This window comes from Hylobates moloch, unplaced genomic scaffold, assembly GCF_009828535.3.
Source record: "Hylobates moloch isolate HMO894 unplaced genomic scaffold, HMol_V3 SCAFFOLD_5, whole genome shotgun sequence".
Classification (NCBI taxonomy): Eukaryota; Metazoa; Chordata; class Mammalia; order Primates; family Hylobatidae; genus Hylobates; species Hylobates moloch.
The window spans coordinates 55165845-55192886 of NW_026652280.1; the positions used below are offsets into that span (position 1 = coordinate 55165845).

The 27042-nt window shown below is 37.9% G+C and overlaps 1 protein-coding gene across 7 annotated transcripts; it reads right to left on the minus strand.

Annotated features, from left to right (window-relative positions):
- Positions 1-932: 932 nt before the first annotated feature.
- IMPACT (impact RWD domain protein) lies at positions 933-27042 on the minus strand. Of its 7 annotated transcripts, none has more exons than XM_032152615.2 (12): positions 26907-27042; positions 25650-25778; positions 24777-24829; positions 23316-23378; positions 16070-16155; positions 13783-13905; positions 11266-11369; positions 8953-9026; positions 6250-6340; positions 4485-4619; positions 3630-3665; positions 933-3083 (listed from the first exon to the last, which is right to left on the minus strand). In XM_032152615.2, the coding sequence occupies exons 1-12, from the start codon at positions 26940-26942 to the stop codon at positions 3018-3020; spliced, it is 996 nt and encodes a 331-aa protein (XP_032008506.1). In that variant the 5' UTR covers positions 26943-27042; the 3' UTR covers positions 933-3017. The 7 variants fall into 7 exon arrangements, with proteins under 7 accessions (XP_032008506.1, XP_058294533.1, XP_032008507.1 ...); XM_058438550.1 differs by having other exon boundaries at positions 933-1314; positions 3577-3665; XM_032152617.2 differs by having other exon boundaries at positions 3007-3083; positions 3577-3665.

A 27042-nucleotide genomic window follows, 5' to 3' on the forward strand; every position in this document is an offset into this window, starting at 1 on the left:
AATTAGATCTCATCAAAATTAACAACTTTACTCTGCAAAATACACTGCTAAGAGAATGAAAAGACAAGCCACAGGCTGGGAGAAAATATTTGGAAATCATTTATCTGATAAAGGAATTGTAATCAAACTATTTCCCAGTTTTGAAATTCTACTATAGTTATGTTACTGTTAGGGGAGGCTCAGTGATGGGTACACAGGACCTACTATTTTTGTAACTTCTTGTGAGGCTACAATTATTTCAAGGCAAAAAGGTTACTATTTTTTTTTTTTTTTGAGATGGAGTTTCGCTCCTGTCGCCAGGCTGGAGTGCAAAGGCACAATCTGGGCTCACTGCAATCTCAGCCTCCCGGGTTCAAGTGATATTTCTGCCTCAGCCCCCCTGGAGTAGCTGGGATTACAGGTGCCCGCCACCACACCCAGCTAATTTTTTTTTGTATTTTTAGTAGAGACAGGTTTGACCGTGTTGGTCAGGCTGGTCTCGACCTCCTGATCTCAAGTGATCCGCCTGCCTCAGCCACCCAAAGTGCTGGGATTACAGACGTGAGACACTGTGCCTGGCCAAAAAGGTTACTTTTTTTAAAAGGATCTTGGGAGTTATCAAGCAAACTGTCTATTTTTTCCCATCTTTGGCTAGTATTAAATATTCCAACACAATATTAATGGAGCAATCACTGATAACACTTTCCTGGATGAAAATCTGACTCAACTAATCAAAAGCTATTAGAATGTACAAACCTTGACCAAGAAATTCTGTATCTAGGAGCTTTTCCTAAAGAAATAATCAAAGATACATAAAAAAATCTGCAAATGAGGTAGGTTTTCACAGTTGTTTATAACAGTAAAAAGTTGAAAAAAACTTAAAAATTGGAAATAAGTGGAGGACTAGTTAGTATAATATAATACTGAGAAGACAGAATACAATGCAGCCATAAGAAATTTAAGCCATAGAATATTTATTGACATGGAAAATGTGAACAATATACTTCTATATGAAATATGTAGGCTACAAAACAGTATATACAATTTAATACCATTTTTATGGAAAGAAAAATAACCATATATACAAAATCATGCGTAAGAAAAAATAATATAAGGATGTACATACCAAATATTAATAATAATGGCTATCTCTGGATAGTGGAATCAGAGGGATTATGTAATTTTCCCAATAAATTTTCCTGTCCTCCAAACAGTATCCGCTTCATACTATTATTTCTTGGTTGTAATTCGTTTGATATAATTCTCTTCAGAAAGGCTCTGTTTCATTACATATACCTCAAAGCATACTTTTGATGTAGCTTCTGCAATTCCCATCTAAAAAGCAGATAAAACTTGCTCTTATATTCTGGCATATGAAGACTATTTGTAATTAACACACTATAAAATATGGCAAAGCAGGCCAGGCATGGTGGCTCACACCTGTAATTCCAATACCTTGGCAGGAAGATCGATTGAGGCCAGCTCAAGATGAGCCTGGGCAACATAAGAAGACCCTATCTTTACAAAAAATTTTAAAAATTAGCCAGGTGTGATAGCACATGCCTATAATCCCAGCTACTTGGCAGGCTGGAAGGTCAAGGCTGCAGTGAGCCATGATCATGCCACTGCACTCCAGCCTAGGTGACACAGCAAGATCTCATCTCTAAAAAAAAATTTTTAAATAAAGCAAAATATGCCACAACATAGATCTGATTGTAGAAAATTATTATATGGAGAACTGATAAATCTCCTAATCAAGACAAAAATTTTATATAGAGGAAAAAAATACTATCTATCATTAGTTCAAGTTTCCATTAAGAGTAGGGTGTGAAATAGCTCCAAGTTCAGAACTGGAGAATTTTGCATCTCTCTCTCTTACCAGCCAATTGACTTTAGGTAAAGAATACTAGAGTTTTTTAGTTAGTAAAATATAGTTAATAATTCTGTATAAAGGAGCAAAAGTAAGTTTCTCATTGTTTCCTATCTCCCTTCATAGGTTTGACATGTTGAAATTGGGAAATTATTTAATGTTAATAGTTTTTAACTTATTTAATTATGTAAAATAATTAATTTTTAAATTATTTTAACAGTTAAAACACAAAGCATACTTTTCATGGAACCAAGTGTTCCAAACACAAAAAGGTCATTCTCTGATGACTCTTGATAACATACAACGTAAAATATAGTTATAACAAATATAATTTAGAATTTATATTTCAGAATCCATCCTGGTGTAAAGCTATTTACTATAACCTTACTAAAAATACCAACGGTAAGAATGTTGGATCTTTTAAAGGTAAAACATCAGAGAAAAGAGAAAAAGACCTGTTTGTCCAATTCTCTGTGCTTTCCATGCTCTAGCGCCATCCCCAAGTTGCCTCCTAACTTCTGTTCCCTCCCTGGGAAGGGAAGTCCAGGCAAATCTGTGATCAGTTAATAACTTTTAACAATTGTTTGCCATTACATCTGAAAGTGAACAGTTAATCACTTATTGTTATATCTCAAAGGTAAATTTCATTGTCTAAATGCCTAGAGGTAACTGGAAGATGAAAGAAACAAAGGTTTGATGAATAGCAGGAAAAAAATGGGGGGAGGGTTGTTTCTATTTTTCCAATGAAAAGGTTTGCTCCTTCTCTCTGCAATATCTTGGAACTGAGAAAGCTGTCTGGAGTGCAGATGGAAAGCAGGCATCAAATTGATGTAACTACACAACATACTCCTGCCCTACACCAGGGTCATTCTGCCACCTCTATCCCACTCTACAAATGTCCCATTCGCCACAGCCTAACTTCTATCATAGTTCTAATTCCTCAGTGAGGGTCACAAGAAAGGTACTTCCAGGTTGTTAAAAGAAATGAGAATGTTACACCAACACATTTCTGGGGTGGAAGGAGACTACTGACACTCCATATTTATTGCTTACAAGAATTAAACAAAAAAAGCCGACTAGAAAATCACTTTCTGAAATTTCACAATCACCAATTTGCAACAGAAAGTGAAGCATAATATTTATGCTAACAAATACGTTGGATGAATTATCACCTCAGCACATAACTGCAGATGGATACTCCTGGATTTTCACTTAATCCATTACTCGATGAACACTATAAAATGAAAGGTGACATACTTATGAACTAAAATCAGAAGAAGAAACTCTCCAAGATCAATCTTAAATGAGCTCCTATTCCAATAAGCCATAAAGAGCAGTAAAAGGCAATATTCATTTAACAGTACAAGAATCTCGATGACAAGAAATCAGGTATTTATATTCCTCTAGAGACATTTCTTCTCCACCTAACAAAGGCACTTGACATGTACTGAAATGGACAGTTAATTCAGGTACTGCCCTGGGCAACTGTTACCTTGCTAAAATTAGATGAAGTGGTGATTAAGTGCAAATTAGTTCTCCAAATAAGCCTGAAACACACATGAATAGATCATAAGTTCTCTATTTTTGGCAGATGGTATAACCAAAGAAGAAAAGCTAATGTTGGTATCCATGCTGAATTGGCTGACTTGAGCAGTCAAGGATACTCTCTCTGCACAATATATTCCTTGATGACTATGGAATGTATATATAATTATAGGCAAATTAACCTTTCCTATAGTTTCAGGTATTAATGTTCATTCCTCTTCTTGTCTTTTCTTACTTTTTTGTTCTTTCCCAAAGACTTAGATGACTCCTCCTGAAAAAGACACAAATCAGTGCAGCATCTCTCCATTTACATAAAGATGAAACTTTCAATCTAATCACTTAGAATATATTTATACATATATATTCCACATATATTCATACATATATGTATGTATGTATATATGTTACGGTGAGGGTATAATCACTTTCATATGTGTCATTTCTGTGTTTTACAGGGTACTTTCACTTATAGGCTAATATTTTTTAAACAAGAATAATCAAGGAAACTTTATTTATCTAGTAGATTTATGTTTGAATAATTTCAATATTATTTCATCTATTGTCCCACTTTCCCAAGTAAGGCAGTAAAATTTAAATAAGGCAGATATGAACATACCTAAAATATAAAACAAAATAAAGTATAAAGGAAGAAAGCATCTAAAGGTATGCCAGTGGAGGGGGAGATGTTTTGACACTAATGGAGAATTTCAGAATTTTATAGATGTTTAAAGAACATCTAGTCTGATGTGATATCAGCTACAACCACTCTGGGGCTCAATTTTAGGGATGGAACCTAGTTGGTCTTAAAAGGTTTTTCTAATTATAAAATTCTATGAATCTATGAAATCAAGGTGCGAAGGGATGAAGTGATCTGTCCTATGAAATCAAGGTGCGAAGGGATGAAGTGAGCTGTCCAAAGTCACGTGACTGGCCAGACACACTGTTTAGAGTCTAGGTCTCCAGGTTCTTGGTCCAAAGGTTTTACCAATTCACCACCCACATTCTGATTCATTCTTAATTTTCTGTCTTTTTAAAAAATTCCCAGGCAGTGATAAGAAATTCTCTAGATGTAGTATGAGGAGCCACTTACAGGTGAATTTGTGTAGTTCTTTTCCACTAGTATGTTTCTGGCACAGTTGTTGATATGTTTAAAGCGATCTGGTCCTAGCAGAATCCCTCCATACCAGCGTGATACTACCACCATGACATTCTTCACATTCAAAATCTGTTATTTTTTGGAAGCATAATTAGATACATAGACAGATATGTACAAATATGAGTTTTAAAAAAGGAGAATGAAATAACCCATATATAAAATCGCACATAAAATTTCCCAGTGACTTTAATTGTAGAGCCATATGAGTAGGCACTGAGTGAGATTACTAACAATTCAGGGAGTGAAATGGAAGAACAGAAGGGAATCTGGAAAACCATCACTGTGTTTCACAATGTCCTCAAATTCCCAGATTTGGGGCAACTGGACAGAGTGAAGGGGAGACCATGCAAGTAGGATTCTAGCACCTGGTGACTTCAACCAGAACAGCTAAGTTTAAGCAGCATTTTATCACTAGGCGAAATAACAACAACAACAAAAACCCTGCTTCTGAACAAAGCTACAGGGGCTGCACGAGGCATCAATCCCTGGTGCTATTAGTAAGGTCTTCATCAGTTGAGATCTAGATCAGTCTCACTCTGTCACCCAGGTTAGAGTGCAGTGGCGCAATCATGGCTCACTGCAACCTCTGCCTCCTGGGCTCAAGTGATCCTCCCACCTCAGCCTCCCAAGTAGCTGGGACCTACAGGTGCATGCACCACCATGCCCAGCTAATTTTTGTGTTTTTTTGGTAGAGTCAGGATTTCACTATGTTGCCCAGGCTGGTTTCGAACTCCTGGGCTCAAGTGATCTCCCCGCCTTGGCTTCCCAAAGTGCTAGGATTACAGGCGTGAGACACCATGCCTGGCCATCTTCATCAGTTTGACATTTGTCAAATGCTGCCCTTAATGTGAAGCCCACCAATTTACAGGCCTGACCCACAAACACAGTTACTATTCAAGGCAAAGGCCTTGTTAGAAAATAAACCTTCACATACAAGAGCAGAAAAAAACCAGGTAACTACCTTAGGAAAAAAACAATCCAATCCTAAAATTAATGAACAATAAATGATCACCAGACAGATGAAGAAAATCCAGCAGCATGAAAGAGAAAGGACAAGATAAACAAAAATGGACCAGGAAAAAATTTTTTAGGGGTGAGAACATCTTAAAAAAGAAACTCTAATTAATATAATCAGAGAAATTTTAGAAGATATTGGAGTCATAAAACAGAACATGATATTCTTAAAAGGGAAAAACTGAAAACAAGAAAGAACTCTTAAAAATTAAATATATGGTTGCTAAACAAAATTTCAAATTCAACAGAAATTTTGGACAACAGTCAAGAAAATGTCTCAGAATATAAAGACAATGAGATGGACAACTTAATTTAAAAAAAAAAAATTCTGGATCTATCCAGAAGTTCCAATATCCAACTAACAGGAGTTCCATAAAGAAAGAATAGAAAAAATAAAGAGAAGGAAATTATCAAAAAAACAAAGCATTTTCCCAAAGTTGAAGACAATCTTCTATTGTCTATGTCTTGAAAGCATAGCACTTCTTATTAATTATTTGCTTTCTGTCCCACATCCACTGGTTAAAATTTTCATTCAATCAATATTTTAACATCAACTACTAATTAAATCAAATATATCTTATGTTACATAGTTCAACTGACTTAGCTATTACTAAATGGAGCTCTGTTTTGTTGAGAAATTTTATGGCTTGTACAGAACAGGATTGATAGTTTAACTCACACCTACCTCCATGAGATGAAGAAGACGCCCACCAGCTGCTGTTTCCCCATCATCCTCACAATCCTGTAAGAAGGTCTGTTTATCCTCACAATATATTCTGCAAATACAGGTAAGAGCATTACACTTTGAAACTAAAATATTATAATAAAAGTTATTCCTCAATATTTGTGATCATTTTGATTACTTCCAAAATTGGCATATTCATTTTTTTAAATCCTTCTTGAAATATGTATTATATCAGATATATTTTCACTGACAGTTTACTATACAGTATGTTTGCCTTTTTATATACTTGGGAAAGCTAGGAATCAAAGGCATCTCCTTTATATCAGAAATGTTGCTATTATGGGAAGGTGAACTTATACATGTGACATTCCCCTTACTTCATTTAACCTTGAAGCTACCAAGAGCAATCGTTGAAAAACATTTATTGAGAATACACTGTATAAAAGCAACAGGTACTACGACATATTATAAAGGAAGTAAGTGGCATGCATCTGTCTTCAGAGAGCCTTAAGATGTAGTGAAACAAAAAGCATATAAAAAAGATGAGGGCAACAAAACCAACAGAAGGTAATATTTTATACTTTCCTCTCATCTTATTCCAGCCATCAAGCATTTCTCTATTTTCTTCTAAGAATGTAAAGATTTAAATTTTCCTCTGGATGGTTACTAATATTAGAGACAAATCATGGTATTTTTATCCATTTAAACTAGAAAGTTATATTTGAAATAATAACATAGGCCTACAATAGAGTAAAATAAGCTGGGCAAATAAGTGCTAGAGATAGAAAAAAAAAATAGTGTCAGTTACAGTATGCCATCTGGTGGATTTCTTAGGGCCCTACAATGGTATCATGTGGAACTGGGTAAATGTAGTAAAGACATCCTCCCAGCTCTGGCCATAAAAAGCTGTAAACTTTTAATGTAAATACTAAAAGCTATAAAAGCTCATCTACACACCTAAGTCAGTTATGTTACCTTACAGCAGTCACGTTCATTCATTCACTCATCCTTCCTTCCCTTCATCCATCCATCCACTCTAAATATTTACTGACCACCTACTATGAACATCAAAGTTAAAATACTATGAGTACCTTTTTTTCTCTTTTTACATGGCTTAGATACGAGATTGTTGAAGCTGTAGCCACAGCCATAGAGGAATGAAATAAAGAAAACAAATGAAATTGGATTATCAAATTCAGCTCCATCACTTAACTATGGGATCTTGAAAAAGCTAACCTTTTTACAGTGGTAGAATTGCTAACTAATCACAGTTAATTTATATAAAGTTTTGGCACAGAGTAGGCACTCAAAAAACATGTAGAATAAATGAACATTACAATTTTTACAGCCCATTCTAATGACTGAGAGTAGTCTAATTCCTCATTTTCCTATTGAAGGCCATAACTGATTAAGAAAACATTAAAATTCTATCCAGTGATACTCTATTAAGATGGGAATTACATAACAAATAATTGTCTGTAAGTAACTTTTGGCACTTAAAGAGATGTGAAATTAGTAATATTAAGAACTCACCTACTCAAAATGATGAATTTTTGAGTTTCAGTTTCAGATAGCCTAGATTCTACAAATAGTCTCAATCACATTTTAAATTTACACCAAGTCCCTATGTTCTGATTTATTTTAGGCCTACACTATGTTCTTTTAAAGTCTCACAAATTTGTGTATTTTTTCAAATGCCCTTCATCTCTTCACTTACAAATCAGCAAAGATGCATATAAAAACCTGAATTCTCAAAACTGAAACTCATGTAGTAAAAGAAATACTCTTAATTCACTGCTATGGAAGCATAAATTGGTTTTAAAAACCTCCGGGCTCATACCTGTAAATCCTAACACTTTGGATTACAAGGTGGGCAGATCACTTGAACTCAGGAGTTTGAGGCCAGCCTGGGCAACATGGCAGAACCCTGTTGCTACAAAAAAATACAAAAATTATGCCGGGCATGGTGGCTCACACCTATAGTCCCAGTTAACTTGGGAGGCTGAGGTGGGAGGATTGCTTGAGCCACGATCATGCCCCTGTACTCCAGCCTGGGCAACAAAGGGAGACCCTGTCTCAAAAACCAAACCAAAACAAAACAAAACCATTGCAAGAAATTTGGCTATATATCAAGAGTTTCAAAATTGTTCACACTTTTTGATAATTCTAAGAATTCTTTCTTCCTTTTATTATATTCCCATTTCATTTCAAAAAAGAATCTCAAGCAACCAGAACCTATCCTGAGGAAATAACCTAAAAAGTATACAAAGATGTTCCCTGGACCACTCTTTATAATCGTGAAAAATACGAAAAACTAAAAGGAAATGGTTAAATTGTAGTATGGCACCTCAAATATTTTACGGCCATTAAACAGTATTTATCAAGCAGTTATAACAATATGAAAAAGTGCTTTTGTTTAATTAAGAAAAAAACAGGATACAAGGGTAAAGCATTGGGAAAAATAAACTTTGCAGAGAAAAAACGAAACAAAAAACAAAATAGTGTCAGTTACATTTGCTGGCAGAAAATGCCTGATTTTTCCCTTCAATTCTTTTTTTCTTTTCTGCAGTTTCCAAATATTCCACATGTCTATTGCTATTACAATGGAAAAAATACATAATAGTTATTATTTTCTAAAATCACGCATCATTTCCCTCTATTTTTAACAAATTGCATACACTAAAACTTGTGATGATTACTCACCTGTAGGCGTAGATGTTGTGGGTGGCACTAGCTATTTTCTTATTCTCATACAATTTGGAAAGAACCATTTTCACCTTAAAAACAGCAATAATATAAATAAGTATGCTTTTTATATTTGCTCTGTAAATAAATGCTAGAAAAATACCTTGAAGCATGCTGTATTAAAATAAATAGTCACTTAAAGAGTCTACTATACTCTGAAAAATTCATTTACAAAGTTTCCTTCTCATTTTAGGGGCAGAGACTGGTACTCATAATTGGTATAAAAATGACAGACCTGGTATTTTTGAGCACTAATTATCAACAAATATTTCAGTATTACTATGTCAAAGGGAAAGTTTGTTCCCCATGTAGGGAATTTGAAATGTATCTGTAAAACTTCTAAAAACTAGCTCTGAAATTTACCAAATGTATACATCCAATGTAGCAGGTGTACAATAATGGTATGTTCCAAATGTTATAAAACCACAGCTTTCTCTGGGAGTCAAGTAAGGTTCATAGAGGAGGTCACATGAGCCAGGTCTTATAAGTGGCAGTTCTTCTGCATCAAAAGGAAAGATGGGGCAGGAAGAAGACATTCCACACAGAGAACAGGGCTATATGCAAATACAGGGACTGGGCGACCAAATTTAGCAAATAAAAGTAAAGGACATCCAGTTAAATTTGAATTTCAGATAAACAACAAGTAATTTTTTTACTATAAGTACATCCCATGCAATAATGTTTATCTGAAATTCAAATTTAACTAGGTATTCTGTATTTTATCTGGCAACCCTAGTGGGAACAAAAAAGAGAAAAGTTCAGGAAGCTTTACACAGCTTAACTTAGAGTATGAATGAGATGACAGAAGATGTGTCATGAATGATAAGCTACGGCCATATTTTAAAGGATCTGTGTAATAAGTTTAGATGTTCCCTTGAAGACATTGGAAATCAGCAAAGATTACACATGCGAAGGTGGATAAGAGAGAGAACAGAGTGACACACGGTCAGATTTTTCAGGAATGTTGTAATGGCAAGAAGTAAGGAAGAAATATTGGTGGCAGGGAAGACTGAGCTAGAGTTGGGGACACCAATTTGGATCACAAATTGTGCAATCTTCTGTTTATCATTTTATAATCTTTCAGGTTCTCAAATTCTGATCAATAAAATAGACAATGACCTCTAAAATTTGTTTCAGCTCTCACAAATTATAATGCTATAAATCTAAGTGACTATGATCAGAAACAGAAAGAGAATTCAGAATGAACAGATTCAGAATTAGAATGTCTCAGGAGGACCCTGGGAAGAAGATGTGACTAAGGGCCAGGGACAAAATAGGATTCCTGAGAGAAAAGACCAGAAGTCCGCACCAAAAGTTATGATCTTGACCACAAGTCAATGCAGAAAAGAACTTCCTCTTTCAGAGAGTGAAACAGCCTGGTACAAAGAGCCGTAACCCTGAAGGCCAGGGTTTTAAAGAGCTTCAAGAGTAGGGTAGCTGCAAAGACCAAAGGAAGAGACTCATGCCTAAAACCTGCGGTAAATGAGACTTTTTTAAAAATGTAACTTTACAGGTAGTATTGAAATTGCCTCGTATATCAATAATGCAAGCTGAGCTACATTATAGAAGCAAGGAAGAAGAAAAGGATTCTGCTGAAAGGAGAATGAGAAAGGCAAAGACCTAGGAATAGTTTACGGCTGAAACCTCTCCCATTTATATCCCTGGGTGGAAATAAGGTCACCTAAGATCAAGAAGCACAAAGGAAAGTAAGTCAGGTAGGGAGGACTTGGTTTAGCCAGTCTGTCCAATGTCCCCTTTGTTGAATAATAACAGTGGAATGGACTTAGTTTCACAGAACTCCCATCTGACAGGACAAATAATTCTTTTTGACAAGATACTAAGCATCATAATTTTCTATAATAACACAATAGGTGTTTCTTAAAGATTCATTAGAGTGTTAACCCCTAATCAGAGTATAGATACAATTTTGAAAGCAGTGACAGGCCTGGCTAGGTGGCTTATGCCTGTAATCCCAATACCTTGGATTGGGAGGCTGAGGCAGGAGGGCTGATTGAGTCCAGATTGAGACCAGCCTGGGCAACATGGTGAGACACCATCTCAAAAAAAAAAAGAAAGAAAGAAAGCAGAGACAAACAGAAACAAAACAAATCTTCCGTGATTCACAGTAATTTGGGAGTAGAAAAATGAACGAATAATTTTTATCTTATATGAAAATAAAACATAAAAGTAAAAACAAGGGCATTATTGCAAAATCATTTACCTGAATTATTTTAGTAAATCATCAAAGTGAGCTAGACAAAGGAACTTTACCTGTTTGGGACAAACTACTGGAGCCAAGTGTGCCTGAAAAGTACTTCTTCGGTCTGTAATAGGAATGCCATGATCAATCGGAGGTAATTCTTCTACTTCTGCTTCTAGAAATGTAGAAGAAACTTTATTTTTTAAAAAGCCTTACAGTCAAATACTGAAAAAAATAAAATGGGGGGGCAGCTGGGAAAGAAATGTAAATTACATTGTAAATCAACTAAAATAACCATTAATTGTTATCTACCAAAATTAAATTTAAATTATAATTTTAAGTAAAAAGTTTCTAAGTATATTGTACATAAGATTAAAATACTTGATTTATAAATGATTTCCACCTGCCAAGGTTACCCAGGGGAAGCAGTGGGTTGGGACTAATCCTGAACTGCTGCAGTCAGTAGTATAAGTTGGTACAATATCTAATATATAATTTTTAAAAGTATAAAGGGGTCCTGAAACCAAATATTTATAGCTAATATAAAATTTATTTATCAGTTTCACTGTTGTTAGACCTCTGAGTTGGGAAAACTATGAATTTATATTCTTTATATTGTGTAGCTATAATATAATGCCTTCTGCTAATGAAACTGTTTCTACTTCACATGATGGAATTAAATACATCAATAATATATCCAATTGATATTCCTTAAAGAGCATCATGATTTCCAGTTATTACACCTCTTAAAACAAGTTTAAGGATCATGGCTGGGCATGGTGGCTCACGCCTGTAATCCCAACCCTTTGGGAGGCCGAGGGAGTGGATCACCTGAGTTCAAGAATTCGAGACTAGCCTGGCCAACATGGTGAAACCCCCATCTCTACTAAAATACAAAAATTAGCTGGGCATGGTGGCGTGTGCCTGTAATCCCAGCTACTCGGGAGGCTGAGGCAGGAAAATTGCTTGAACCTGGGAGGCAGAGGTTGCAGTGAGCCGAGTTCGTGCCACTGCAGCTTGGGCAGCAGAGCGAGACTCTATCTCCAAAAAAAAAAAAAAAAAAAAAAAGAATCACTAATTAACCCAATTAACCCTCAATTCTGTTGAGAGACTTAATCATCCTGGCTACTACTACCTGCCTCACTTAGGATGAAAAGTTATTCAAGACAAGAAAGTAGGTTTATGTAAGATGTTTTACACCTTCCCTCTGATACTGTCCTTTTCCTGAATTGATTTTGACCGCTGTACTAACATAGTAATAAGTCAAATACAGTATCAGGATCAACATGAACTACTGACCAATTGATAGTATTTATTTATGAGTATGATTTTTACCCTTTTTCTTTTCATGGTAGATCCTGTTTTCAAAAGATATCATATGCCAAATCCACACACAAATAAATGATTAAAATGGGAGCTATTTAGGCTGAAGCATAAATGAGAGCCCTGAATGCTCCCCACTCTTTCATTTCCTCTTTGTTCCATTCTACTAGTCCTGGACCATTCAAAAGCCTTAAAACTCAGAACACCTTTTAAAAGCTACTGTGTAATGACATAGGAAACCCCTCACCTTCAAACAGAATGAATATTCCCCCTGGTCTACTATGTTTTCCTAAGAGGCTTAGGAAATAACATTCAAAATTTTAAAATATTAAAATGAAACAATATCACAGCAACCTATTTTTATGTTGAATACTACTCAATTACGAAACAAATTTGTTTAAACGAAAACTAGGCCAGGTGTGGTGGCTCACGCCTATAATCCCAGCACTCTGGGAGGATGAGGTGGGCAGGTCATTCGAGGTCAGCCTGGCCAACATGGTGAAACCCAATCTCTACTAAAAATAAAAAAATTAGCCAGGCATGGTGGCATGTGCCAGTAATCCCAGCTACTTAGGAGGCGGAGGCAGGAGAATCACTTGAACCTGGGAGGCAAGGTTGCAGTGAGCTGAGATCGTGCCACTGCACTCCAGCCCGGGCGACAGAACAAGATTCTATCTCAAAAAAACAAACAGAAACTGAACTCAAGCTGGGCACAATGATGTGTGCTTGTAGTCCCAGCTACTCGGAGGCTGAGGTGGAAGGATCACTTGAGCCCAGGAGTTCAAGGTCAACTCAGGCAACACAGTGAGACCTCATCTCTCAAAAAAAAACTCCTAAAGGCATTTTACTAGCTTTAATTTCTGGGGCTGCACTTTCAGTTAATATATTTGTATTTGTGAGCACAGACTAAAATTTAATCCTGAAACATCAGGAAACAGCTAAGGATTTCAATACAGAAATGTAAAAACATGATGTTAACTAAAAACGTTAATAGCCTTTCTTAGTTTCAATTTCTTCCATCACTAAATCAAAACTCTAGAAAGTAGGGGGAAAAGAGTAAATTTCCATTTTTTCCTTGCCATTCTGATAAGACTTGGCAAACACCAAAATTGCCAACAGGCAGGAAAAAAATTAATCTTATCTGCAAATTAATAACTCCTTCCTAAAACTGGAGAAAATTAGTAAATTTCTCTATCATCTCAAAGAACAATACATAATACTACCAACCCACTCTCCTCAAAAGAAATTAGTTAGTAACATTATACCTGTCCGAGTTTCACTGATATCAAAATCCAATGCTTTAACCGAACTTTCCGGCTGACATGCTAAAATGAGATCATCTTCACATTCAACATCTTCCTCTTCAGTTTTCTTCTTTACATCTGGGCCTATGTGAATATGAGACACAATTACTCTATGACGCAGGTAAGAAATGACGCTTTTTAAAAAAATTACTGGGTCTTGGGTTCTAAATACCACTCTTCAACGAAAGGAACCAGCACTCAGCCCATAGGAGAACTGGTTGATTCCTGAGTTGGAGCAAGGAAACTACAAGATGAACCTGGAAGCTCATGTGGATCCACAAACTGGGAAATGCTCAAAAAGAGATGGGGCTTATAAAAAGAACACAGGAGTTAACCTGAAGGGGCTCTTAAAGGTCAAAGCTAGAACAATTTGAGCAACAAAAAAATAATGATCGGATGGCATTTTAACCCATGGACTGAAATAATATACATGAGTCCATACTGATATAAATAATAAACAGATAAACAAATACATACATAAATGGGAAGAGACATCCCTTCCTCGTAATAGAATTCCAATTACTAAATGAGGAAGGAATGAAGAAAACAGAAAATCATCATCAGGCAAACACCACAGTGATAAATATTGTTGACAAGTTCCATGGATAGATACTAAAATCAGTGGCAGAAAGTTTAAGGAGAAACAGGATATTAGCATAGCTTCAAAGTATCTCCGTCAAGCTACAAAGAGAAAAGATAGTAACTGCAATGGTTAATCTTACATGTCAACTTGTCTAGGCCACAGTATCCATGTATTTGTTTACTTTTGACACAGAGTCTCATTCCGTCACCCAAGCTGGAGTGCAGTGGTGCCATCTCAGCTCACTGCAACCTCCGCCTCCCAGGTTCAAGTGATTCTCCTGCCTCAGCCTCCCAAGTAGCTGCAATTACAGGCATGTACCACCATGCCCGGCTAATTTTTGTATTTTCAGTAGAGACAGGGTTTCGCCATGTCGGCCAGGCTGGTCCTGAACTCTTGACCTTAAGTGATCCACCCACCTCGGCCTCCCAAAGTGCTGGGATTATAGGTGCAAGCCACTGTGCCCAGCCTCAGTACCCATATATTTGGTTAAACACTATTTTAGATTTTTCTCTGAAGGTATTTTTTGGATGAGATTAACAATTAAGTCAGTTGAATTTGAGTAAAGCGGATTGTCTTCCATATGGGCTTCATCCAATCAGCTGACGGCCTTAAAAGACTGACCTCCCCAGAAGAGGAAATTTTTCCAGCAGACCATCTTTGTTTTCAAACCGCAACATTCACTCTTCCCTGGGTCTGCAGCCTGCCAGCCTATCCTGCAAATTTTGGACTTGCCACCTTCCACAACTGTATAAGCCAATTTCTTAAAATATATTTCTCTGTTTGTGTGTGGGTACATACACACATATAAATACACACATACATTCAATTGGTTCTGTTTCTCTGGAGAACCCTGACTACAGGATTTACAGTGGAGACATTTGGCAAACACCACCGTAACAGAGACATCAAGGTAAATATCACCAATAATAAGGCATATGATACAACAGGCACAGTGGCTCACACCTGTAATCCAAGCACTTTGGGAGATCGAGGCAGGAGGATCACCTGAACACAGGAGTTTGAGACCAGCCTGGGCAACATAGGGAGACCTCGTCTATACAAAAAATTTTTAAAGTAGCTGGGAGTACACCACCACTCCCAGCTACTAATCTTACTCCAATCATGAGAAAACACTGGACAAACCCAAATTGAGGGGCATTCTACAAAATAGCTATCAGTAGTCTCCATAAGTGTCAAGGTTATAAGTCAAGGAAACACTGAGCAACTGTTTACAGACTAAAGGAGAGTAAAGAGAAACAACAATGGAAAGCAATGCAGAATCCTAGACAAGATCCTAGACAGAATGGGACAGCCCGAGATTTCATAACATTTTCAGAATGGCACACAATTTAAAACTTATGAATTATTTCTGGAAATTTCCATTTAATATTTTCAGACAACAGTTGACCACAGGTAACTGAAACCATGGAAAGCGAAATCTCAGATAAGGAGGAATACTGTAACACAAAATCAAAGAGGCTAAACCTTACAGAAAGAAATAACTATAATTACATGAGTAATTAAACTTTTCAGAGAAACTTGGATTTTATAATATACAAACCATAACCAGAATACAGATTTTCATATTAAATTTCAGTTAGAGGATCTACATAAAAATGTAATTATTATAAGTTAAAGAGTATTGATAGTATTTTTCAATCCTACCTGGTTCTGTCATTTGAGATTTTTGTATAAGAACATCTCTTATTTTCTCCACCCACAGGTAAAGAATACTTTCACCGATATTCTGTCTAAAAAAAATTCAGGAGAAAAAAAATTTGTTATTTCAAAAATCATCTCAAATTCAAGAAGATGCAGACATTCACAATCCAAGACATTATAAACAATCTAAACGTTTCTTTTTTAAAATAATTTATAAAAACCTGGGGTTTATCAACATTTGTGTCTGAGTATCTAATACAGGTTATATAGCAACCTTAAAAATTCCAGTTGACTCCAAAATTAACATGGCTTACTTTAAAATAAGCAGAAGAGCTGTAACCAAAGAGGGGAATAAACATTTCCAAACTAGATGGATTAGAGAAATATAAATGTGACTTAGTTTCTGTAAGTGGATACAATCTTTCAGTATCGATGTCTGATCATTGCTTGCTTTTTTAAACTTTTTTAAGAATTTCAAACCACTTATTTGGTACACTTATCATTTAGTATACTTATCTCAACAAGAAAGAATGCAAAGCATATGGGAAACTCCTTCAGGGAGTCAATTTACAAGACCTAAAAGACAATTCAACAATTTTACATTCATATCTTGTTTCTGACAAAATATTCTATGGCCTAAATTGATTCATTTTGGTTCCAAATGATGTTTGGTTGCCTCAGATAACTAAATCCATCTCAAAGGATCACTGAGAAAAAGAATGTGTCACGGGTTTTAAAGTCATGTCCATAGTTATGTTAAATGATGGTAACAGCAATAAAATAAAGGCCCAAGTGTCTGCTCCTTAGAGAAAGACACTAATTGTAGGTAAGTATGGTGTGTGTTTAAAGATATCACCACACTACTATATAGTAACACCTCACCTCCTTCCTCTAAAAGTTTCCCTTGAAACCATTATCTCTCTTTATCACTACTCATCGGAACCCACCAAAACGTTCAAAACAAGCAGAGAGAAGAAAACAGCATTGTTTTTAAATAATTCTATACCCTCAAATCCTCCCCATCACACCCACAATTCCTAGTACTAAAACTAAATACTTGTATTGGTTGATACAACAGTAAAGCTAGTCACTAAAATGCACTAAGCTGTGTGAAGTTAAACTAATCATTTGATCTGAGTTTCTGTCACCTAATTTTCAATATTATAAGCTGGATGAGATGATTTTTAAAATAAGAACAGCCCAGGGCCGGGCGTGGTGTAATCAAAACACTTTGGGGGGCCAGGGTGGGCAGATCAGCTGAGCTCAAGAGTTCGAGACCAGCCTGGGCAACTTGGCAAAACCCCATCTCCACAAAAAAAATACAAAAATTAGCCAGAGGTGGTGGTGCGTGCCTGTAATCCCAGCTACTCAGGAAGCTGAGGTGGGAGGATTGCTTGAGCCTGGGAGGTGGAGGTTGCAGTGAGTGGAGATTGCAGTGAGTGGAGATCGTGCCACTGCACTCCAGCCTGGGCAACAGAAAAAGACCCCTTCTCAAAAAAAAGCAAAAACAAACAAACAAAAAAAACAGGCCAGATGTGGTGGCTCACACCTATAATCTCAGCACTGTAGGAGGATAGCTTAAAACCAAGAGTTTGAGACCAGCCTGGGCAACAAAGCGAGACTCCGTCTCTGCAAGAAATTAAAAAACTTAGCCAGGCACAGTGGTGTGTGCCTGTAATCCCAGCTACTTGGGAGGCTGAGGTGGGAGGATCACTTGAACCTGGAAGTTTGGAGGCTGAAGTGAGCTATGATTGCACCACTGCACTCCAGCCTGGGCGACACAGCAAGACTTCATCTCAAAAAAATAAAAAAAAAAAAATTTTAAAGAACAAAAAAATGATAGCTGCTAGTTTAATGCTTACAATATTATCCCCTTTTTACGGATGAGAAAACAGACACAAAGAGATGACACTATTTAAAAAACTGACTCCAAAAGCCTGACTGAAACAGCCTTAACCTCAGCTTGACTAAACTTTATATGGGCCCATTCCTGACTCTAGGCCCTTACCTCCCTTTTCTTAGAGCATTTTCTTTAGAAAACTTGTCATTGTAAATTCCTTCTCCATCTCCTTGGGATATATGTAAATCTTTTTATAGAAAACTTTAATTGGTTTTACAACCCAGGAAATGTCTTTCTCAAGGACCTGGAAACCATCCCTTTGAAACACATCATCAAAGAAGACACTGCCCTTATCTTCCAGTGTCTGTGGGAGAATAGGAGGCTAACTTCAATGGGTACCTATTAGTAAACACAGATGGCCTACTCACAAAGAGAAATATTTGCAAACTCAACAATAACTCAATATGCCCAACACACCCGATTAATGGCCCCACATAATATCTTTCAGTACTTTTCCACTAGCTCATCCTGGCCCTTAAAAACCCTTCTGCCTTTTGTTTCAGAGGAGTTGAGTTCACACTTAGTTCTGGCCTCTTTCCCCTATTGCAGTGGCCTTGAATACAGTCTTTCTTGTCTGTTTAACTTTATCCATTGTAATTTTTGATTCAAGAAGCCTCACTCACCAACATTAAAACCTAAGATTCCATGATACATCAAAATGTGAAGAGATGTAGAAAATTTCAAAAATTATTTTCTTGGATTTCTAAATTAAATATTGCTATAATAGATGATCACAAAATCAAATACTATAAAAAACTTGTAATCCTTTTCACTTTCTCTTAAACAGTATCATATTCTAAGTATTTTAAATGTATTTACTTTTCGTTTTATCAAGTTATTTTCATTTATTCAAAATATTCATATGCAAAATATTTAAATAAAAATTAAGGGCTGGGCACAGTAGTGTATGCCTGTAATTTCAACATTTTGACATGCAGAGGCAGACAGATCACTTGAGGCCAGGAATTTCAGACAAGTCTGGGCAATGTAGCGAGACCCCTTCTTTACAAAAAAATACAAAAATTAGCCAGTGGTGGCACACCTATACACCCAGATACTCAGGAGGCTAAGGCAGGAGGATCACTTGGGCCCAGGAGGTCAAGGCTACAGTGAACCATGCTCATGCCACTGCACTCCAGCCTCAACAGAGAGACACCCCATCTCAGAAAAAAAAAAAAAAAGTAGGTACAATAACCAAACTAATCTACATCTAATCAGTCACCAAGTCCTAGCTTATATATATATATATATTTTTTTTTTTTTTTTTTTTGAGACAGAGTTTTACTCTTGCTGCCCAGGTTGGAGTGCAATGGCGTGATCTCAGCTCACTGCAACCTCTGCCTCCCGGGTTCAGGCGATTTTCCTGCCTCAGCCTTCCAAGTAGCTGGGATTACAGGCATGCGCCACCATGCCCAGCTAATTTTGTATTTTTAGTAGAGATGGGGTTTCTCCATATTGGTCAGGCTGGTCTCGAACTCCTGACTTCAGGTGATCCGCCTGCCTCAGCGTCTCAAAGTGCTAGGATTACAGGCATGAGCCACCGTGCCTGGCCAATATATTTTTAAGTATTTCTTTAACTGACCTTCTTCTCTATTCATATTCTTGTTGCCTAATAAAGGCCTCCACTATATCCCTCCTGGGTTACTGACTGCTCTTCTAAAGAGTCTCTTCTTCACAGACTTACTTTTTATATATTTATTTTTGAGACAGAGTCTCACTCTATCAACCAGACTGTAGTGCAGTGACTCAACCTCGACTTCCTGGACTCCAGTGATCCTTCCACCTCAGCCTTCCAAGTGGATGGGATTACAGGCACGCCCCATCACACCCAGTTAATTTTTATTTTTTTAACTTCTATAGAGATGCAGAAGGTCTCACTATGTTGCCCAGGCTGGTCTCAAACTTCTAGCTTCAAGCAGTCCTCCCACATAAGCTTCCCAAAATGCTGGGATTACAGACAAAAGCTATCATACCTGGCCCATGCTTAATTTTTAAAAACCTGTATTTCCCCCTTGCTGCCCTCTGCTGGAATTATATGGAAAATATGATTAAAAGTTGTCACAAAAGGCCAGGCGTGGTGGCTTAGGCCTGTAATCCTAGCACTTTGGGAGGCCGAGGCAGGTGGATCACTTGAGGTCAGAAGTTCAAGACCAGCCTGGCCAAAATGCTGAAACCCCATCTCTACTAAAAATACAAAAATTAGCCAAGCGTAGTGGTGTGCGCCTGTAATCCCGGCTACTCAGGAGGCTGAGGCACAAGAATTGCTTGAACCTGGGAGGCAGAGGTTGCAGTGAGCTAAATTGCACCACTGCACTTCAGCCTGGGCAACAGGGCAAGACTCAGTCTCAGAAAAAAAAAAAAAAGTTGTCACACAAAAGTTTTAAAAATAAAGCCAGGTGTGGTGGTATGTGCCTGTAGTCCCGGTTACTCGGGAGGCTGAGGCAGGAGGATCACTTGAGGCTTGAGCCCAGGAGTTCAAGGCCAGCTTGGGCAACACAGTGAGGCCCTATTTAAAAAAAAAAAAAAAAAATCTTTTAAAAGTAAGATGTGTATTTCTACTTAGACTACGTGTGTGAAAATAATACCACTGGACCAAGGTTATTCGAGCGCATTAAATAAACAAGACCCCATATTCCACCATTAGAACAAACTATATTGTAATCTCTGACACTTCCTAAGTCTCAAATAGCTCAAGTGAACTAGTTAAAGAGAAAAGGAAAGTTGTGTCCTGTGGAAAGGCATCTTTTAGTAAAAGGAGGACTTTTGGGATAGGGGACAGGCAGGTGAAGAGCCACTTCTGAGTGTATGACATTGTACATGGGTAAGAAAAAACGCTAACTGATGAATGTGATTAACATGATGGAAGCTAAGTGTGGAAAGATTTTCAAGGAGGAAGTGGTCAATACCACCAAAAGTTAGGTAAGAGCTGAAAAATGGCCACTAGATGAACAATTCTGGTGTTAATGGTGAACAAATCCACAGTATACTGATCTTATTCTATTGGGGGTGGGGGGGGGGGCAGATAAATTGGCAAATATGAGAGGATTATAGAAAGAAGTTTGTTGGGGGCACAAAAGTTGGAGTGGCCAGTAATGTTAGGGAGAGATTCAGAAAACATTTAATTAATGAAATACTTATACTTCCACCAAGGATGACGGAATCACTAAATGCGGACCCAAGGAAGACCATACTCGCTCTAGGCAGGAATAAGTAGAATGGATTCCACAACAACTTACCATTTTCTAATTAAATATTTTGGGAGGAAAAGAAACCTGGCCTGGATCCCAGGGACACAAAGAGGGACTGTCATTGTACCAAATGGAGTGGCCACCTAGAACATATAATACAATCCTTACTAGATCCTGGATTACAGGAAAACTGATATTCCAGAACATTATTTGTTTTACTAAATGATTTCATTAAAATTAATCTAAATCATACATATATCTTCTCTAGACAACTGCATTATCCCCCTAACTGATGTCCCACATCTACTCTTGCTACCTTCCAAACACTACTTCAAACAGAAATAGAATGATCTTTTTTAAATGAAAATATTATCATGGCCAGGCACAGTGGCTTAAACCTGTATCTCTGCACCTTGGGAGGCCAAGGCAGGAGAACTGCTTGAGGCCAGGAGTTTGAGACCAGCCTGGACAACAAACCAAGGTTCCACCTCTACAAAAAAATAATTTTTAAAAAAATTAGCTGAAGGCAGAGCATGGTAGCTCACGCCTGTAATCCCAGCACTTTGGGAAGCCAAGGTGGGTGGATCATTTAAGGTCAGGAGTTCGAGACCAGCCTGGCCAACATGGTGAAACCTTGGCTCTACTAAAAATACAAATATTGGCTGTGCGTCGTGGTGGGCACCATAGTCCCAGCTACTCGGGCGGCTGAGGCTGGAGAATTGCTTGAACCCGAGAGGCAGAGGTTGCAGTGAGCCGAGATCATGCCACTACATTCCAGCCTGGGCAACAGAGCAAGACTCCATCTCAAAAAATTAAAAAAAAAATTTTTTTTAATTAAAAAAATTAAAATTAGCTGGGCATGGTGGCACCTATCTATAGTCCCAGCTACTCAGGAGGCTGAGGTGGGAGAAATCGCTTGAGCCTGAGAGGTCAAGACTGCAGTGAGTCACTACTGTGCCACTGCACTCCAGCCTGGGCAAGAGAGCAAGAACCTGTCTCAAAAAAAAAGAGAAAATCTTATCATGGCACCCTACTACTTAAAACCCTTCTCTGCTTCCAGCTGTTCTTAGTATAAAGACAGAATCTTTAACATAACCTACAAAACTCTGCAAGACCTGTCTTGTCTACCTCTCCAGGTCCTTTTCCCACCATATTCCCTCCATCTCATCCTGTCTCTTACCACTGCATATCACCATTACTGTTTCCTGTAATGTGCCAAGCTCCCCAACACCAAGGCTTGTGCTGTGGCCTCTCACTGGAATTATCATCCCCTAATTAACTCCGCTTTTAAGTCAAGCAAGCCATCCCTCACCTCCTAGACTATGTCAGGTCTTGTTTCAAACTCAATTAGTTTTGCATATCTTCCTTTCATAGAACTTACCACAGCTATTGTTATAGTCATTTTTACAATGTTATAAGTAATATCTCTCCCATACCATAAATTCTAACTGCCATGAAAAAGGGCACTTCTGTTCATGCTAGCCATACCTGCACCCAGGATCTAGTACAGTGCCTGCCATGTAATATTTATTGAATGAAGGAATGAATGAAAAATATAGCCCATCAATAGATTCTGAGTCTTATGGCCTAATACAAGGGAAATTACCATTCAAACTACATAGAGATTTAATAAATAATTACACTTAGGATTCTGTAATCAATTTCATTCTACGTAGCCTATGAAAATACCAAATCAAAGCAGTATCTCTGAATTTACTTTCACAAGTTGGCTAAGTGTTTTTGTTTTTCAATAAGATCCTTTTAGCAAATAATTTTTTTTTAATTTATTGAGATTGAGGTGGGGGTCTCACTGTATTGCCCAGGCTAATCTCGAACTCCTGGGTTCAAGCAATCCTCCCATCTCAATCTCCTGAATAGCTGGGATTACAAGCCTATGCCATAGTACCCAGCTTGGCTAAATGCTTTTTACAGTTATTAGCTCTAAATATTACTGTATTTTTGTATCTAAGTAGAAGCTATGAAATGTATATATAAAATTATACAACTAACCTTTCAAGGTCTCTTCAAGTGAGTCCTTTTTGTTAAAGCAGAGGTAGCTTTAAAAAGTTTAGAAAGGTTCTAACAAAGGGTTCACAGATTCAACAAAAGCCCACAATACAATCACTAACAGAATTATTTTAAAAAATCACCTGTCACTTACATATATATTTCCTCAAGGCTATTTGATAAATCCGCACGTTCTTGCCCTTTAAGCCAAGGAGCACTAAGATTAAATAAAACAATTAAGAAGATTATTCAAGGATTATGTTTATATCTCAAATTACTGATTACATCACAAATAAATACTTTTGGCTTTAAAAAATTATTTTCATAGATGGTCTTATATTTGTATAAATCTACATGTTGCAAAATGCTTTCATTAGCATTAATTCATTCAGCCTTCCCAAGAAACCATGACAAAACCCACACCAAAATTACTCTGTTTTAATGGCTTAAAAATTGGCCAGGCATGGTGGCTCATGCCTGTAATCCCAGCACTTTGGGAGGCCGAGGCGGGCAGATCACCAGGTCAGGAGATCGAGACCATCCTGGCTAACACGGTGAAACCCCGTCTCTACTAAAAATACAAAAAATTAGCCGGGCATGGTGGCAGGCACCTGTAGTCCCAGCTATTCGGGAGGCTGAGGCAGAAGAATGGCGTGAACCCAGGAGGCGGAGCTTGCAGTTAGTCAAGCACACCACAGCACTCCAGCCTGGGAAACACAGCAGGACTCTGTCTCAAAAAAAAAAAAAAAAAAAAAATTCTGAAAAGGACATTTATGTTTACAAGCATTCTATATCATTTGCAATAAATAAAAATAAAAATTTACAGAACCATTATTAATAGTAAGCATTAATGCTATGGTTTTAAAATATGTGCACAAAAAAAACCTAATAGGTAAAAATTCTAGTAATTGAGTTTTGTTTTTTTTTTTAAGGCTAATTAAGTGAAGCAGTGGGAGTGAAGAAGAAACAAAGAAATCTAACCAGTTGTGATCAATTACTGGTTATAAACCAATCACTGGTCTACAATCAGACCAGCCTAGTAATTAAGATTTTTATGCAATTCTGTTCCCAAGGGTTTCTACATATTACTAGGTGATGGGACCAAGGTAGATGAAATATCATTTGCATCAACAAGTCATGGCTCATAAAGATTAAGCTTGGGCTGCTAAGAAGATTGTTCATCCACATCAACGGGGAAAGGGGCAGGGAGAAACACCAGAAGCATCATAGGTAACTCCTGGAAGGCAGGCAGTCTTACAGATACATCAAGGAACTGTGGCTAGGTCAGGAGAACTAGGTTAGGAGAAACTCTAAGGGCCAAGGTTTCTAGATTACTAGGCTAAAGAGGAAGGTTTCCTTCCTCATCTCAAAAGACAATTCTGTAGCTACTTCACCTCTACGAACCTTGTGATTCTCTTTTATACTAAGTGGCATATTTCATTGTTTTATAGAATTTAATTTTTATTTAAATGCTCTATACCAAACCCAAAAGGTATTTTTAATTTCTATATACATTTTAATAAGAAAGGTATTTTATGTAAACGCAAAGCACAGTATAAACATCTTTCAAAATATAATCTTTTTACAACAATATAAATGTAGAAATACAGCTTACTTCAACTGGTAGATAGGTGGAGCTGTACCTGGGTATTCATTCGGCAGCATCACCTACAATGCAGGTTCAAAAACATCTGTTTACACTTCATCAAGGTTCAAAGGTAACCATATTTATAAAGCTAGCAACTGGACAAAAAGGGCAAGGAGGACAGAGATGAAAGGAAAAGGAAAACTGAAATATGGACATTATACCCTGACCCCAAGTGGATGGAGTGGCATTATAATATTTTCTGGGTACTTTTCAGAAGAAATACTACAAAAATCCTAGGAAACACTATTAACTATATGAAATAGCTAACATATAATAGAGAACCATACATACTTCTTTTCAAATCAGTATTATAAAAACAAACACTGGCAAAAACTGTTTTGCATCCTTTATGTTGAAAGTACATACAAGCAGTCATCAAAGATTAAGCACTAAGAAAAGCCATAGCTGACCTTTTCATTTATTTTATCCTAACTACAACTGATCATTGATCATTGATTCTCAATTAATAAAGAAATGAATGTCTCCTCTACGAGTCATCTACATTATTAACCTCTCCTTCCTTTTAAATGTTAGCCATCTTTCCAGGTTTGGACCCTCTCCTATTAGATGAAGAGAATAATGAAGGGAAGCAAAACTACAGTCTCTCAAGGGTACACTTAAAACTTTTAAATGATTAAAAGCATTGGATTAGAAAGACTGAAACTATCAGTTAATGTATGATTTGAAAGTGACCTGAGATGTAACTGCCCATGTGTTTAATCATTGATAAAAGCCAACAACAATTTAGAAAACAACACAAATAATCATTAGAATACAGAAGTCAACCATATAGTTCATACTGTAACTGAAAGATGGCTGCAGGGAAGAGGGAAAAAGTACCTGCAAGCAAAGTGTCCATTTGGGGTCATCTATATCGTCGCTAATTCTAATACAAAATATTTTGGCACAGTCATCAATGACACACCACTCCTCGCCATAAATGGCTGCCATTGCTTCAATTTCCTCATTCTGAAAGAAATTGATTTTTTTAAAAGTCAAGAAATGTACATATCTCAAAACCCTATTCTTACTACTTTACAAGATATTCGCATTCAACATTATCAGAGTAGATAAACGATTCCTAGATGAGCCTTACCAGGCCAAATGTTTCTTAAGAGCAGTTCACCATGTTCTGCTGTCTGGGTAGTTGCTAGGCGCTACTCCAATGACTGGAGCCAGCCTTGCTACTGCATTACTGTGCTTTTGGCCACTGTTAAGCCAAAATATAATATATATGCACTCCCATACTTTGTAGTGACCTTTCACACGTGAAAAGATAAACCTATCTTCTCTGTTCCACCTTCTCTTTTTTAACAGGTAATCTCCATCCCTGACTCCCACCCCCAATAGCTCTGCCCCACATTATCTGTGTACTCCTGCTGGGTGTCTCACTGGTTCTTTCGTATTAAATTTTGTGTGGGGGGGAGTTGGGGAGGGGGTACACAAGGACTAGATGGGTGGTTGGTTGGTTGGTAATCAAATCCTTAAAACATTTCATAAATTATTCTTTGGGCTTAGGGTTAAAAAAGAAAAACAACTGGAGGACCTAAAGGGAAAAGATGGGAAGCAAAGTATCCATTCGACTTCGCAGCATTTCATTTTGTACTCACAGCCCTGTAGGAAAAGACTTATGATCGCCCACGTGAACAAGGCACAGGGAAAGCTCGATGCCAAGGACCAGAAGGAGTGAGATTCGGTGGGCTCTCGGGGACCTCCAGGGTCTGGGCTATTGCCATTTTGCAAAGGGGGAAACCCGAATTCTTAAGTGATTTGTCCAAGATGACCCGGCGGCGGCAGGGTGGGGAGCGAAACCCCGGTTTTTGCCTTCGGCCCAGAGCTGCTTAGTCGCGTGTTAATGGTTGACGAGGACACCGTCCGAGACAGGCCGAGCCCGCGGCCGCCGACGAGCTGCCGGCCTAAGAGCGCTCGGCCTAGGGAAAGCGCCGGGAAAATGGAACGCGGTGGAGCAAATGGCGTGGCCAGTGCTGGCAGAACCCGGGGCGGCCCCGGGCGGAGGGCCCCTCGGCTGAGGAGGACTGGGATGGCGAGGCGAGCCCAAGCCGAGCCTGGAGAGACAGCACCCCGCCGAGGCCTCACCTGCCTCTGGTCGCTCCCTGCGTCCCCCTCAGCCATGTGGCCCCTGGACCTGCCCTGCAGCCGCCGCCTGCCAGGTCCGGAGCGCGGGGGCGGGGCGCTGCGGCTGCGAGCCGAGAGCTGGCTGCGGCGCGGCCCG